At 26.0% G+C, this 17,966-nt stretch overlaps 2 protein-coding genes across 2 annotated transcripts in view; one reads left to right on the top strand and one right to left on the bottom strand.

The window, feature by feature from the left end:
- LOC129966815 (uncharacterized) overlaps window positions 1–5,930 on the bottom strand; it is a 30,197-nt gene extending 24,267 nt beyond the window's left edge. The window contains exon 1 of the mRNA XM_056081387.1: window positions 5,858–5,930. Coding sequence (XP_055937362.1) covers window positions 5,858–5,895 — 38 coding nt within the window. The 5' untranslated portion in view covers window positions 5,896–5,930. The remainder of the gene's footprint in view (window positions 1–5,857) is intronic.
- Window positions 5,931–6,289: 359 nt separating this feature from the next.
- LOC129966680 (tudor domain-containing protein 3-like) lies at window positions 6,290–17,951 on the top strand. The gene is made up of 10 exons (XM_056081195.1): window positions 6,290–6,433; window positions 8,296–8,380; window positions 8,832–8,897; window positions 10,572–10,729; window positions 13,097–13,241; window positions 14,224–14,326; window positions 14,577–14,716; window positions 15,283–15,861; window positions 16,962–17,099; window positions 17,402–17,951. The coding sequence occupies exons 1-10, from the start codon at window positions 6,399–6,401 to the stop codon at window positions 17,600–17,602; spliced, it is 1,650 nt and encodes a 549-aa protein (XP_055937170.1). The 5' UTR covers window positions 6,290–6,398; the 3' UTR covers window positions 17,603–17,951.
- The last annotated feature ends 15 nt before the right edge of the window (window positions 17,952–17,966 follow it).

Genomic DNA, 17,966 nt, shown 5'->3' with positions numbered 1-17,966 from the left:
ATATCAACTATTGTATGACAATGTCATACAAGACGTTCTCTGGGATAACACTTCATTAGAGAGTATACAAGAAAGTTTCGAAGAGACATCTCCTGCTGGTTTAACTTGGCATCAGACAGTTTGGAGGATTTGGAAAAAAAGGTATCCGAAGCTTTCTCCATATTTTGTTAAAATTAAGAAGCTGTTTCATCGCATTTGATTTGTGGTGGCAATGAAAGATCGTTTCTTCAAAGAACCAAACTTTTGTTATGACATTTTTTTTCCACTTAGGTGAAGTATACTAGCATGTTGCGATGAGCTTTCATTTAATGCTGTTATTGCTCTTGACTGCTCCATAAGAAAAGGAAGCACTGATATTTCATGTAGTATGTGTTGCCAACAGCATGGATAAAAGGTTGGAATACCTACAAACCATCAAATGTTGTTTATATTTAATAACAGGACTGATGTATTTAAAGAATTTGGTAAATCAAAGAGCCAGTCTCTCAGCCCCAATCACTGACACGATTTCTTTATTTCAAATGAAATGAATGAATCTTTATTTCAAATGAAAGTGTATGATTCCAAGATAATTATCAATTGCCGCTTGTCTCCTGCCATCATCCATTTTCGAAAGAAATCTTTAAAATGCTATTTCACTATTCTTTGGGAGGGAAACTAATAACACAATATAATAATAATAATAAAAACCTAATATTATAACATAGCCCCCAGCCTCAATAACAGGACCAATTTCGTCCTTTTTATTCGAAAGTTAAATTTACCAACAGGCTTACAAAGCTAACCAAACAGAATGCTCTATGTTTATTGTGCAAGTATGATTCAAAAGGGTAATTTTATATGTTACAATAAGGTATAATTCATCAAAGTTGACTATATAACTAAATTAATGCTATTAATATCATCGACTAACTACTAATCGGCGAAGCAATTTCTTAATATAAATTTACTACTAATCAGTGATGGTTTGTCAACTCAAAATTCAGCAGAACTACAGAAGATATTTTTCAAGGCATGGAATAAATTATTTGTCCCAATCTGTAGGAGTGTTTAACCTTCAAATAAATTTTTTTCATCTAATTTCTTGGTATAATGAAGAGAATGAATGTGCAATTGTGATGTCTTCCCATCAAAAATATGACCAAAAAATTCATAGTTGTGTCAAAATTCATTCATCTTGCCCATTATATTTTGGCACAAACAAGCAGTCTATTCATAGATAGATTTAATCTAAAATTAGAGAAGTATTCGGCAGTTTTGATGTAAAAGTCATGTACTAAAATTCATCGATACAGATTGCTACAATTTTGAACTAACACATTCTCAAATAATCAGCCCTTTGAAGAATTTGGTTCAAATTTGGTCCAGGACTAGATTTCTAGTAATAAAATCACAAACCAAATTTCATTTATTTAGCTCGTTGCGTTTGTGAATTTTCGTGCTTACATTGAAGCTGATCGATAAACAGAATTTTTTTTCTTTTTTAAAGGATAAAGTTTTCAATCAAATTTAATTATCCTTCGATTTTAAAATTACTTTTCAGGGAAAAATTATTTTGCAACTCATTTTAATATTTCCCATTTATAATAAAGGACAAATGTTTATATTTCATAATTAATCACTTAGAAGCTGTAGACTATTTTCCAGTCAAAACTATTAATTATTGAAAACATTTGTTTTATACTCTAGTTTTGATCTATAATTTAGCAAGTATTATACATTTTTTGCAATAAGTATTAATTCGATAGTAATAAATATATAAATGAGCTTTCATACTAAGTATTAATGATAAAGTTTCAAACATAAAAAAAAAAAATGGTTCTTAAAGAAAAAAATTTTTTTATGGGTCCCAGCCTGTAACTTAAAAGCGCTGGAGGAAAAAGAAATCTCAACAATAAATTTGTCTTATTTAGGATATTTTAAATTCCATTGAATTGATTTTATTGTTTGGAAAGGGCTTCGATTTGCCAAAGGCTGAAAGTAGTTTCAAAAAATCAGTAATCAAAGAATTAAAGATCATATGCTAAACTTCATTCATCTAGCTTTTAGAATTTCGGAATTATAGAGTGCCAGATAAATACATGTAATGATATTTTAAAATTTAATTTAATCCTGATTAATTTCCTAATTTTTTAGCCTAATTCAGCCCATGTCAAAGTCATTCTAAAATATTCTCTTATTTCCTGATCCCATTCCACTTTTTCTTTCTAATTAATTCAACTGAAGCTTTGTAAAAATGATTGCGTCATCGGTTCCACTTGCCGAGTGAAGGGATCCCTCTGTTTCTCCTTGTCAAGGAAGCCACGTGTGAGAAATTCCAATCAAATCGACACATGTCAGAAATCTCATGTTATATAAGACCAGGTATAAAATGGTCAGTTGGTCTTCATTTTTCTCTTTTCGCTCTGTGTCGTTCTGTCTTGTGTGTATGTTCGTCGCTCCTGCTTGTACATAATGTGTGCCTCTCCTGGATAAAATAAAACGACGTCAAGAAATCGAAAGTCTTAATTGTCTTCGAACCTGCCTTCTGATTAGAAAATTATATACTTACATACATGTAAATCAAAAAAAGTTTTGTTTTTTTTTTTAATTAAAAAAGGCAATGAAATGCATCGAATGTATTTACCAAAATCTTGAAATTGAATTTTTTTGACGATTACAACATTTTTTTTCTGTGAGAAAATAAAAAAAATGGTTGTTATTAACTTAACTTTTATGAAACTGAGATTCTAATATTCACAAACAGATGTTAAGTTGTTTCATTGAAACATAATTAAAATATTTATTTCTTTTCGCATTTAATTATTCTGAAATATTTGTCTGTGCAAACTGGAAAGCAAATATAGATTCGTTTTCATTTAGGTTGATATCTTCAAATTCCTTTCAGATTTAGATCGAAACAATGAAAGGTTGCATATTGAGAAGACCGTGGATAATTATTTAATATTGTCCAATATTGCAGCATTTATTGTAAAATAAATAATATTAAAACAGCAAATGCTATAAAAGTGCAAATATAAATAAATAAATAAATATTAAACCATACATTTCATTTGACTCGGGTACTTAAATAGAGTGAATGTGGGCAAAGCCATGGGTGCCACAAGCGCTCAGATTTTTATTTTCAGAACCCTGCATACGAAAATTATATGCTTCGTAATATAACAAAGAAAATGGAATATGATTTTGGATGCTTTTTTTTCAAACAATTCAATCAAAATTTAATACAAAACTATAATTTTATTTACAAAATCACATACTAAATTTCATATATCTAAGTGGTTTCATTTTTGATTTATCACTTTCACATGTATGTGAATGTACGGGCCTTCAAACTTGTTAACCTGTTGACTGATGTGGTTTAGATACGGATCTACGTTTTACATGATAAAATTCTGAACCAAATTTCATTTTCCCAAGCTGTTGCGTTTTTTTTTATTATTGAATTAACATCCGTAAGAAGTACAGGTAGACACACACAGTCAACTTTTTATAGATTTAATTCAAAATTTGAAAAAAAAAATTACATTAAAATGGTAAGACTGCGTAGAAAATTTTAGCCATCTAAATTGTTGCAATTTTGAATTATTTAACCCTTTAAAGGGCCATTTTTTTTAGGCTTGAAATTAGAATAAGAAAAGGGATTCATTTAGCTTATTAGATAAATTTAATTTCATTAATTAATAATTAAGTAATAAATCAAGACACATCATTTTGTGTAAGATAAAGAACTGAATCATCTAAGTTTCTGACTTTCTAAAAAAATTTATCAAAACCTATGTCAACCTACATAATTTCATGCAAAGATTGATAAATTTGGTGGGAAGCATACACCCCACGGCCCTAGAAAGGGTAAAATACATGCAAAAATTCATAATGACAGACGATCAACCCTTTTAATGGATTGGAGTTAAAAATTAATACAGATCTATAATTTAAATAATAAACGAATAACAGTTGAATCTTGATCCTCTAGCTCTTTACATTTAGTAATTATCATGAATGTTTGTACTGACAGAAAACTTTCTGTGCATGGATTTTGTCCTAAATTTGAAAAACTGCTACAGATATTCACTTGTACTCAGATAATCATAAAAACAAATTTTCTGCGAAAGGATTTCGTTTAAAATTTGACTTAACTTTACAAATTTGGATCAAAGGATTAGATTACATTATGTATCAAATTTCATCCAATTAGCTCAAATTTTTATAGATGTTTATTTTCAGAGTTAAAATTCCATCCCAAGTCCCTGCAACCATTCCAATTACAAACATGGTGAAATACAGGCAGGCATGTGAAACATTTTCAATCAAAAAAGAAGCTTCCCAAAATAAATACTCGCTCTCTACATTTTGTTAGTATTAATAAGAGCCTTTTAGTTTTGTTGGTATAAGGAGTAGGGGGAAACATTACAATTGCTTTTTTTTTCTTAAAATCCTTGGATTTTTAATATCTGGAAAAAAGAATTCGGTATTGATCAGGTTCCACATCTCCGAAAGCAGATCTTGACTACACAACGGCTATTTTATAAAGAACCTTGTAATTTTAAACACTGATTAGAAGACGAGGACAAAAACCTAAAGTGCTCTCCTGTTTCAAACTTTCACACCCTACCACTTTTTGCTTCGATGTTTCTATTGTGAATTAGATTCCTTTATATGATAAACATCGGTCGAATAAGGTCTCAAATGCATAACTCTTTGTAGAAACGATTATAGAACAACTGAATTCTTCGTTCTTATTCATTCACAGTTCTTAAATAGGTTCTTACATTTCAAGAAAAGTTAATTATTGTCAGATTTTCTTTTTATCATGCCTAAGTTTATTTTTAAAATTATTTTTAGATTTTAAAACACAATATAATTCTATCTGCGTTCCAAAATTCGTGACTTTCCCCCCACTTTTAGGTATTAACTATATTAAATCCTACCTATAATTTTATTTGCTTCAAAACTTACCCTCGTTTTTTTTAATAAAATTGTTGCCATAGTGAAAGCCTTGCATGGCATTGGCGTACAATAGTTACGAATATTAACTTGTATCCCGAATTTAGCAATTTTATAGAATCTATCGTGCGATCCTTGGCGAGTGTTTTTGGCCCTTAATCCTTGTATAGGTTTAAAGTATCCAAAAAGCGAATTAGGGTTTTAGAAATAATTAAAACAAAAATTTGACTCAAAACTAAACTTGAAGTCACAAAATCACATACGAAATTTGATATATTTTTCAGATAGACTTCCTAAGAATGGATTTTGTTCATTTTTGTAATTTTGAAAAAAATCCACAAATTCAGTATTAAACCAGCATGCCAAATTTCCTTCGTCTCTCTCAAAGCGTTTTTGAGTTATCTTTGTCACAAACAGACAGGTAGATGGATGGATTTTCCAACAATGTGGTTTTCAAATTCAAAGAAGTCTAAAACGTCGAGATTCAACAAAATCTCAAGGTCGATTTTTTTTTTTTTTTTGTCGATTGGAATACTTTCTTTATACATTGCATACAAGAGAGTAACAAACATTAAAAAGATTCAGAATAAAATAATTTTTTTCAATAGCTGATATATTGAGCAAGAACAGATGGCGAATTTTCATGACTTACTAAGTAAAATAGGGACTTCCGAAATATAAATCAATACTAATAAATATTGAAAAAATGTGGATGTAATTATAAAATATTATTATTTTATAAATTATGATTTACATTGTAAAATCAATTGCAGGAACTACGTTGAGTAAGTTTAGGTTTATTCCAATTCCAACAAAATTCATTTATTTTCCAAGAGCTACATCACTTTATCGCTTTTAACTATTCTTTCATTATCATGTATGAAAAAGAATCATCTTTCAAAACTATTACCCGGAATCTTCAATTTTCGCTCCGTCTTCTCTTTTCATTTTCAAACTATTATGGATTATTTTGATTTCATATACTTATTTGAGTACTTATTTTAATATTTTATAGGTATTTAAAGTGTACCAAATGTTTATTTTCAGTAAGTACAGAGAAATTTCAGATGCTTCCCGTTGTTATGGAAACAATTCTTGAGAATGCAGAGAATTTTAATTCACTTCATTTGTAATACACAAGGAAGAAAAAAAAAAGCAGTATTCTAATGTTAAGCAGTAATTTAGCTGATGTAGGATTTTTCAAAAAAGAAAATTGATGATTAACGATATAAAATATTTATTTTTAAAATTATGATTTTCGCCTCAATCTATTATTGTGATGGAATAACTCTGATTTGATTTTAATTAATTATGAGCAACATCGGTGGCAAAGTACGCTTTTCCCCATAATGCGATATTGTTTTTTCTCCAGAGCCACATTGCAAACACAAATATTGTGTGGATATTTGACTTCATATAAAAGAAAATCAATCTTTAGGAATTAATTAATAATGGATATTTCATCTGAACTCAAAAATAAAGGATGGTAAGACTAGAAAAAATTTTCAAAATAATTTTATTATAAATTTTTATCTCAATACATTAAAATAGAATTTGTTTTCATAACATTACAATATTGCTACCAAATGTAGAATTAATTACTTGTATAATTTGTGGTAACTTATTCTGAAATTATAGTGAACATAAAAATTAACTTACATAGAGATTATTTTGTGAGCATAATAAATATATTTGATTTATTTTCATTTATACCTCCTTGTTAAAGAATTAGTTTGCAAAACGATTTTCTTTTATTTTGTTATCATTTTTAATTGCTGCAAATAAACTCCCTTAAAAATTTATACAGAATATTTTTTTCATAACATGTCCTTCCAGTGTTATTACCTTTTTCATTGTATGCATTTTCTTTTTAGTAAATTTTGCCGATTTTTCATCTATATAAAAGGTTTAGTTATTACATTTTGTATATTTTCAAAGTAATAGCACCTTGACCATCTAAATCAGTGCACTAAAAGCCACTTTCTTTTTCTTTTTTTTTTCATGTGCAAAGTAAGAAAAAAATAACATTATTAATAATGATTATCCCTCCCCTTTATTCTTAAACATATGACAACATTACAACAAACACATGACAACAACAAGTTTTAGGTTAAATTAATAAAAATGTTATTGGAACAAAGAATGTAGGTATACTGAAAAAAATCTTATATTTTTAACAGTATTTCCTGTTTATTTCTCTTTGCAGGTCTTCTTTTTTTTAATGGTCTATTTTGCAAATTTTTATATTAATAATTTTTTTGTAAGCCAATTATTATTTTTGTTTACCCTGATATTTTAAAAGTGGATTTTCTAGTTGATTTTTAATTTAACAACCCAATTTTTTATTTAATAAGGTAGTCAGTTTCATGAAGTAAGAGATAATATATTATTCAGTTTTTATCTCTGTAATTATTAGTTGAATTTTCTACAAATAAAATTCATTAAATGGATTTTATTTTTCAAAGACCATATTAAATAAAATGCATTGTTAGATTTGTTGTAGATTTATAGATATTTTAAACATCGTTATAAAATATTGAAATAGTTCTTTCAAAAAAAGAGAGCGATTAAATAGATGGAGTAAAAACAATTACCAAAATTTTCAGATTAATCATCTGATATTTTCACATATATTACACATATTTATATTTGCTTTTTTTTTTAAACTAGTTTTGTTAAAACTCAAATTTGGCCTGTAATTTTTTATACATTAACCCAAAACTACATTTTATTTTTTGTTTCAATATTAGAATAGTACAATTATTGTATGATACTGTTTTAAATTGAATAATTGTTCATAGAAAGCTGTAAGACATATATAATGTATATATTATTTATTAGTAGTAGTAAGATATATGTAAAATAATATCAATTTCTTGGAGAAAAAATGATGTTTGAATATAAGACAACAACAACATAGAACTGTTGATTATTCTTTAATAATAAAATACAATTAAATTAATGGAGGAGTTCTATATTTAGCTATAAGTAGATCATTTTTGTGATAAGAAGAATTAGTGCCTTTTTCATGATATATGATAAAAAAATGCTTACTGAAAAAAATAATTTAAAATTTAATGATACTTTTCCCAAAAATATATTATGTTTAAGATTTTAAAACAAAAGTAATTATATGTTGATATGCAAATCTAATCTATGGAACATATTGAAAGAGCCAACTCTTAAAAATTAGAAATTCTATCTGAATTTTTTTTATTATTAATATATTTATTCTAATTAGGAGAAATAGTAGCTGATTTGAGTTATTCTACTTTGATATACAATTTGCAGATTTTATATGGAATAAAATGTATAACCTGTATAATATGAAATTAATGAATATTTTAGGCATTTATCGAAGGAAGGATTAGAAATGTGCCAAGAAGGTTTAGACAGAGTAACTGCATCTGCAGTTATTCAAAAAGCATTAAATGTAAGTAAATGTTCATCATTATTCTTTAATGTAAAATTATTCTAGTTCGTTCTTTTTTTTTTTTTTTTCTTTTCATTTGGCAAATATTAACTACTTGATAGACTTAACAGTTTTAAATTAGTAAAAAAAAGCTTTTGAAGTAAAAAAAATTTTAAAAAAATGTACTAATGATTGTTTTTTGTAATAAATAATACATAAAGAAGTCATTTTCACTAATTTATGTACTAAAATAGCATTTATTTTGCATATATTCAAACCATTATAATTATTTTTGAAATGTAACATATTTGTTTTCATTTCTGGTGAATTTTTATCTTTATTTAAGAATATGAATTATTTCATGTAACTAGATATTTTTTTAAAAAAATCTTCCTTGCTTTTAATCTGAATTTTTTAAAATTGTGTTTTATCTTATAACATTGTAGAAATAATAATAATAATACATTTACAGATGGATTTGCGAGACATTGGAGGAAATTTTTTCCCAGAAGATATGAAAGCAGCTAAATTAGAATCAGTAAGTTTATAAATTTGTATAGATAATTGTATTAATATAAATTGCAAAAAAATATACTTATTGTTGTGAAAATATAGTTATAGGAAACATTTTTTTTATGCATGAATTTATATTTATAAAATTATAACAGCTTTGGTATTTTGTAATTATGAATAAAAAGAATTAATTAAAAAAGGCCATATTTATAAATATTCTATTAGTAATTGCTAATAACTTTGTATATTGCTTATTTCAAATTATATACTTAAATAATTTCTGTATGCAAAATCCTAACTCTTTATTCCTTGTATAAAAAGTTAGATTTGCGTAACTTGGGCAGACACATGCAGTGAAATGGAAATATTTGTAAACCCAATATTAAAACTAATTTCCATATTCTTCCTTCATTATTTGAGCAGATGATGATCTAAGGAAATTATTAATATTCAAAATGAACTCTGATTCTTCAAAATATAATGCTTCCTTCTTTTTTTTTTTTTTTTTCATTTTTTTTATATATAATTATTATAAACTTGAAGGTTTTTTTTTTTTTTTTTTTTTTTTTCATTTTTTTTTTGACATTTTTCTACAGATTGAAAACAAATATTTAGAAATAGAATGATAATATCTAATTAATATTTTTGTGCAACTTTCGCCCCTTTCTTTTTATAAAAAAAATGGAGGGGTCACTAGCATAATTTATTAAATAAAACTTTATTCCTTAGTACTTAAAAAACCATTATAAACAAAATAATTGGCCTTTAGCTTTTTCTTAAATTGCACTTTCTACAATTTCCTATTAAAAATAAGCTATGAAAAACTATAAAGAAAATGAATAAGGGGAGCTTTTTAGATTCCAAAAATCTTTTGTTATTTCATATGACAACAAAATTCAAGAATTGTTATCTAATTCATTCTAATAGTATATATTTTATCATATCATTTGTGATACATTTAGTCTTTTATCTGCAATGCAAAATAAATTATACATCCATTACATTGTATCTGATGCATGGTAGGACATAAATATATAATCATAAAATATATTTGCTAAATCTTTGATATATAATTTCACTTCATTCTAATTAAGTCAAATCTCATAGTGCTATTAAAAATGTAATTATTCTGTTTGTAACTTCACTTTCTTATTCCTCAAATAGAATACACAGATATTAAACAAATTTCTTCTTCCTTAACTTTTCATAATAGAGTAAAATCATGCTGTTAAATATTTTGTGAAATATTGAATAAAGTTTGAATTTTAATACAACAACAAAATGTATTTTTGAAAATTATTTAAAAAAATAATTGAAATTAAAAATAATTTTTTATTGGAAAAACTCAAAAAAGAAGAGATAAAAAGCTTGTATGTTAGCTAATTACAGTTATCATTAAAAAGACAATGTTACAAAAAACAATTTTGTGCAGAAATATTTTTGAGTGTTAATGTGAAAAAATGTCAAATCTTATTTCATTTAATTATTTCTCTTGAATATCACTGTAAGGTGCATATTCCCAAGGTCCAAATTTATCTGTACCAAAATTTGTAGCTCTAGGTCAAAAGGTTTGACTCCTAGAACACACCACATCACACCTCCCCTTTATAAGTAGTGATTTACATTATATACAGTTTTTTTCTTCATTATGAATGATTGTAATTAGCAATATTTTTTAATGAATCTATTTGTTTTCTAGATTTCAGGTCCTGGTGTTGTTCAAATTCAAAAAATTAAGAATGCTAGTGCTCCTAAGTATGAATATGGCTCTGGTGCACCACCAATATTAAGACTTCTCTTAACTGATGGAAATACCTTTGTAAATTGTTTACAGTGGGGTGCATGGAAATCAGTAAGGTATTTACATAATTTTTTGTAACAAAAATCATTAGCAGAATGTAATGTGCATAAAACAATGCATATTTTTTTAATTTATGATTTAGTTCTGTAATTAAATGACTTATCAAATGAAATTATAAATAAGATTAATTTCTTTTTGATTACAATTTATCAAGGAGATATTACGGATTCGACTAAACTTAATGATAAAATAGGAATTTTTAGTATTTAATGCTATCTTTATACATTATTGATAATTTTGCCTTTTAGCATTGAGTTAAGTCCTGTTGTGATTGTCAAAGTCTGCATACATTTCATATTTTCAGTTTAGATTTTTTTTTAGTCTGAAACATTTTTGATAAAATGATTTTTAAAAAACATTTATAAATTTTGTTAAGTTGTTTGTCCTTTGGAAAATATTAAAATAAAATAAATATGTATTATTGTTCAATAAATCATCATATTATGCTATCATTGACATTAAGGGTGTCATAAAAAATCATCATTCATTTTAATGAAAACATTTTACTAGTTCTTGTGTTTGAGAGTTCATGCCAAACAATTAATTGAATTTCTGAAAGGGTGAATTCATATCTTCTGAAGGGTGAATTCATGAATTCACCCAACAAGGTTGATTATCTGGGAATTCAGTGGAAAAGTTATGAGCATGTTTAGACAGTGAACAAACTATATTGGCCCTCCATATATAAAATCCTTATGAATCATCATTTAAAATATTATTTTATGGCAGCATTGTATATAAGATAAAAAAATTGTTTTTGATTTATAACCCAGTGATAAGAAAACATATGGGAGGAAAAATGCATGTAGCAGAATATTCTCAGTGCTATTCACTTTGACATATTTAGTGTTTCCTATATTATTACTGAAACTGAACAATGGCATAATAAATGATAGTTTGGACAAACCAATCTTTATATGTTTGGTTTGGTGGATGACATGAAGGCAAATATTATCAATATCATTTCATTATTTCAGATTATAATGGGCCAATAAAATAAATAAATAAAAAACTGCAATTTGGATGCCATTCACCTTGGCATTGCTTATGTGGTCACTTTAGTTTGCTGAAGTAAGAATCACAGCAAATTACTTGGTTTGTTAAACACAAAAAGTGATATTCACTTTATTGCGAGACCAAATAATACATATATGTTTCCACAGAAAAATTGCTGATGGACAAATTTCTCTTATATGATTATATTCAGCTTTTAAAACCATTTTATTCATTGGAGAAGAGAATAGAAAAATATTTTTACTTGGAATATGTGTATGTGTTGTGAAATGGTATAGAAAACTTCTTTTTTTAATGGAAAGATCACTGAATAGTATACAAACTCATAACTCTTAAATATTAAATTTTATTTTTTATTATATATTAAATTTTATTTCCCATTTTGAAATATTTATGAGTATATATAATTTTACATTAATTTCCAATGCTGAAATATTGAATATTTTAATAATTTGTTATATATAACTTCACAATGTTTGTTACTCTGCTATATCATGTGCTCATCTAGAGACAGAATAATATTCATGTAGTATAGAATGTAATGAGCATCAAAATTATTTGACTTAATTTAAATTAGCAATGTTTAAGGTAATATTTCTTGCAATATAATTACATACATTTCTTTATGCAATGGATATGTTAGGAAACAATATCCCTTTTGAACAATTACTTTTTTTAAGAAATGATTTAACCCATTAATGTCTAATTGAGTTCAAAACAAATATTTCATTAATTTTATTTAATATTTTACAAAAAAATAAATCCAAAAATTTTTTAAATTCTGTATTAAAATCAATGCCCGATTTTTTTTTTAATTGAGAAAAAGTCAGAAAATTATTTGAAAATCTTTTTTATAAACATGTATTATAATATCTTTAAACTGTAGAGAGATATCAAAAAAGATTTCTTGACATTGCCTCAAAATTAAATCAGAAGGGGGGGGATCAAAATGATGGTATTTTGACTAACAGTATATGCCATTCAAAAATTGTTAAGAAATGTGAAAAAAAATAAAACATGTTCATATTATATATTCAGATTTGCTTTTTCAACTTTTAGACAAAGTTGAAAAAGCAAATAAGGAATGAAATGGGATGTACTTGATTTATCTTTGGAAGCAAAATGTAATTGTTTTAAAAACAGGATGCTGGTCATTAGCTTAAGTTAAACTACAAATAACAATTTCTGATTCTAACTAAATTTTGACTTATTTATTGAGTATCCAACTACTTTAATTTTTATTTAATGGCAGAAAAAAAGCAGTTGTGTTAATTTTTTTCAAAATCATGTTTTATTCGAATGTTTAAAAATATTAAATGTATAAAAAAATTATTTTCTGCTTTATCTAGTATGGATACACCTCCAGGAACAAAAATTTATTTGAAACCTGGGAAAATTATGATGCAAAACAGTTTCATGCTGTTAAGTGAAACACAATTTACTTTTCTTGGTGGATGTGTTGCACCTATGGTGGAAAAATGGGAACTGTGCAAAGTATGTGATCAAAACTACTCTGATATTTTATTTTATTAAGTTAGAAAAGAATTAGAATTAATTTTTAAAAATATGCAAATTTATTGTAATTTAAGATTTTTGAAATATGTGAAAATTTCTGAATATATTTCAGTAATGGGCTATCAGTTAAATGTGTTTTATTGATACAGAAAATAATATTGACTATATATGTAATTATAGTCAATTATTGGCAGCTCAAATTAAATGTACAATTTTCACTATCCCAACTTAAGCAAGCTCAAAGCTACACAATACCCTTTTAGAATAAATGTAAAAATAAAAATGTTTGGAATAAAAACAAAATTTATCCATTCTTCTTCAAAAGTAAATCTGGATCAACTTGAATGATTGATGTTGTTGCTCAAGTAATAAAATAAACTGTCAATTGTATATAACTGGCCCAGATTATATGTGAAAATTGGTACAATCAGTTGATGAATTCAGATAACAAAAGTCTTCAAAAGGATTAATTTATAGAGATGCAGATGTAGAAGCAAAAGGAGTACAAGCAAATCATTACCACAGAAGATTATTTATAATATTAAAATCCACCAGAAAAAGAAAAAAGAAAAAAAAACTGGTCATTGAAAAAATCGAAACAAAACGTCAGAATAGAAAAAAAATTAAATATAGTAGATTCCAAAATAGGATATATTCTAGCTACAAGATAAGGAAAAAAAATTAATACTAAATAAAGAAATATTATATGAGGGGAAAGAATTATTTCAATTAAGGTGGTCATTGATTATAGTTTCTGAAATAATAATTATTTTTTAAATATAAAAACTGTACAACCAACTTCACTTTTTTTTTAATTCAAATTTATGCAATTATGTTTCTGTAAAATGGTGAAAAAGTATCTGAATATTTTCAAATAAATAAGGTTTTTAATTAATAATTTTTATGTAGGGTCTACTAAATGTTTCAAATTTTTATGTTTAATTTTGTTTAAAATTTCTAGCGTCTTGCTTCTCATGTACGGACAAAGGAGAATTTAGATGGCACTGGTCCACCACCATGGATTCCATTTGGAAAACCTATTAACACCACTAAAACAAAGACAAGTAAGTATAATTTTATCTTCTCAGTCAATATTATCTTTAATATACATAAATTCAGTTTTATGTATATATATATATATATATATATATATATATATATATATATATATATATATATATATATATATATATATATATATATATATATATATATAATACTATTTAGAAGGATAAACAACTCTGAAATGCCATTGTTTTTAAAATTTATTGCAGGTAGAGTGGTAAATAAATATATATTTTAAACAATCCTTAGGTAATTTCCGTGCTTTAGAACAAGATGGGAAAGAAGCCAAAGAAAATGCATCTTTCAAACAACAGAGATTAGCCAACATTGCTGAAGTTTCAAGGGTCAAAGAGGGAAAACCAAAAGTATTTGGTGGTGGTAAAGATGTTGTAAGTAAATTTTCAAACTATATAGTATTTAAAAAATAAATATATTTGAAATAATAAAAAATTAAATTCATACTTTTAAATAAAATTTGTTCTATTGAATTTGCATTTTCCTAACATAACTAATTGTTGAAAAATATATTGTCAAAAACAATGAAGCAATTTTCAGTAAATAGAGCTTTATGGCAATATGCAATTAACTAATATTTATACTGTTGAATTTCATCTTAAAATCATAACATCATGTAAATTCGATTCAGAAAAATTAGAAATGACTAAAATGCCACAAATATAAATGTAAAATATTTTTGAAAAATATGTAAAGTTTGAAAATTTCATCTTAATTTATGATAATTTTATAAAAGTTTCGGTACTTGCTTATTTTTACACCCTTTTTGAGTTCACTTCGCAATAAAATAACCTGAGGATCATTAATTTAACAAGTGCTAAAATTTCTGAGAAGTTTTTCTTCTTTTGTTTTTGTCTGATATTATTTTTGTGCAAATATTACACTAGTTAAAGTTGATAATTATATTTATTTTTTTATTCAAAATTGTTTTTTATTTCAGAAGCCAATGAATGCAAAATCAGATTCTAATTTGCAATCTAACAATAATCCAAATGAATCTGGATACAATAGACCTCCACGAAACTTTAGTGAATTTGAAGATAATCAATCGTCAAGAAATCAGGATAATAGGTATGACAAGAATCGGTCAAATCAAGATTTTAACAAACCTCAGTCACATGATGGATCTTCTAATTATGGGCAGCAATTCTCAAGGGATAAAAGAAATGACCAAAGAAATAAATCTAATACAAATGGATATTTCAATGATAAAAATCAAAGAACTTATCAACAAAAAACATTCAGTAACTCTTATCGTGAAAATGCAGATAATGCAAATCCTTCTCGAAGATTCCAAAAATCTAATTATAATGAATCTCAAACTCAAAGAGCTACAGCCAATGATAGGTATCACAACAATGACAGAAGAAGCAATAATATTGAAGATATAACTCAGAAAACTTCTCAAATAAAGTTGCATGGATATGATAATCAAAACTCTGGTCAAGTTTTTGTTGCATCCAAACCTTTCCTTAAACCTGGTGTTGAAGTTATGGCCAAATACTGGGAAGATAATAAGGTAAGAACATATTCAATATTAATTTATACACAAATGATTTATTAATATCAACTTTAGAAAAAATATTTTCTTCACAAATCATATTTGAAAGATTTTAATTTCTTGATATGCAGTTTGATTTATCTAGCATCAGTTTCATAATTTTATAAATCAAGCATAGTAAATTTATTTTCTTTTAAAATATTAATAATGAATCATTCTCTCTTCCCATCATTAAATCACAGCAACTACTGATTAATATTGGCTGATAATAGCATTCATAAATTAGTTTTATTTGCATGTTTTCAATTTCTGTACAAGTCTGTCTTGCAATATAATGCTTCATCATAGCATATATTTAAATTTTCTCAACAATTTGAGAAATTAATTGTTAATTAGTGATTAAGTTTTATTATTATTGCTTCCAGGTATTTTGAAAATGCAACATTTAGTTTATTTCTGCAATTCTGGATGTTAAAGTAAAATCAACCCCCCCCCCCTTTTTTTTTGAACTAACTGGTTACCATAAATTCTTTTTCTTTTGCTCTTATATTTTCAGAGATATATAAAAAATATTAATCTTTCTTTTGCAGAAGGCTGCCATATTTTCTCTATCTATATACGTTTAAAATAAAAATTATTAAATATACTTTCTTATTGGTTTAGCTAATCATTCAGAGATACTAATAGATGAAGATGGTTGTCATTAAAAAGAACAGAAAATTTAATATCATGTATTAAAGAGGAAGACTATTTAAACTTATGCTTGAAATAGAATTATTGATTACTTTGTGGCATATAAACTAAACAAGAAATTTGTCTATGCAGTTAAAAAAAATTTCAGCGTAATTCTGTGTTAAGCTTATTCATGAAAAGAAATTAATGTAAACATACTTTTCTATTAGCTTAAAAATAAAAATGATAGATATTTATTCATTAACCATTATATTTGACTATAACTTTGTATCAAAAATAAATAAGACATTAATAGGCTAATGGATAAAATATCTGCTCATTAGGAACAGGCTGGCATTCAATTCCGACAAAAGAAAAGTTTGTTTTATCCTAAGATCGCTACATTTTTTCATTAATTCATTGTCATAATGTTTGTATATTTTCAGTTTTACCGTGCTACAGTCCATGCAGTTGGTAAAGAAGGAACTACATGTGTTGTACATTTCATGGAATATGGAAACTATGAAGAAGTTCTAATCGATGATGTTCAGCCATTGCAAGTACATACTGGACACAGTGGATGGGTTGGCATTTTCTTTCATAAAATTAATTTTCAAATATTAAAGATTTTAATGATTATTTTTGATAAGCATTATTAATTTGATCATTGAAATATATTTCTACATATATGTAAAATTCTGCAGTATTCTTAAGAATGATATTTTAATAAATGAAAACTGAAATTAAATCATCATATACCTTTTTTTATTTTACTAATGGCTCTCTAAATCTATTCTATGATACCTTTTCTTAGTTTAGTATAAAGTGATTCATAAAATGAAAATATTACCTAAATTAATAAAGCATTGATTTTTTTAAAATTTAGGATGTAGGACCAATTTCATTTCGACCAAGCCATTGGGAGAATAATCGTAATCAAGATTTTCCGCCCATTTCAGAGTTTCATCACAATTCTAACAGAAGTCATAGCCAACAACATGGGCATCAAGAAAGGCAAAGGACTCCTAGACAAGATAGACCTTCTGCAAAACTGTATCAGCCACCACATCAGCGTCAAACATCTTAATTTCACGTCCAGAAGCATGGATGCAGTATTAAATATTTTGACATAAGTTATTAACCATTTAATTGTAATTCAACATGGGTCATATCTTTGTAATATAAAAACAAGAATGATTCTATTTATACTTCTTTTTTAAAAGTTTCTAGTACAACAAAAAACATGTTTGTACATATTTCTCATGAATGCTAAAAAAGCAATCTGTACACAATCTTTTATAGTATAAGTGTGATATACCATAGAGTAATCCCAATAAATGTACTATTTACTGGAATCGGTGTTTCTTAGTCAAAAATATAAGAAATGAATTAATTGACTGTGACAAATATATAAATTTCATGCCATCTCTAAAATGTTCATTATTTGTAGT

This window comes from Argiope bruennichi, chromosome 4 (assembly GCF_947563725.1).
Source record: "Argiope bruennichi chromosome 4, qqArgBrue1.1, whole genome shotgun sequence".
Lineage (NCBI taxonomy): Eukaryota > Metazoa > Arthropoda > Arachnida > Araneae > Araneidae > Argiope > Argiope bruennichi.
Note: the sequence above shows the minus strand (reverse complement) of the source record. Positions and strands in the feature narration are given on the sequence as shown.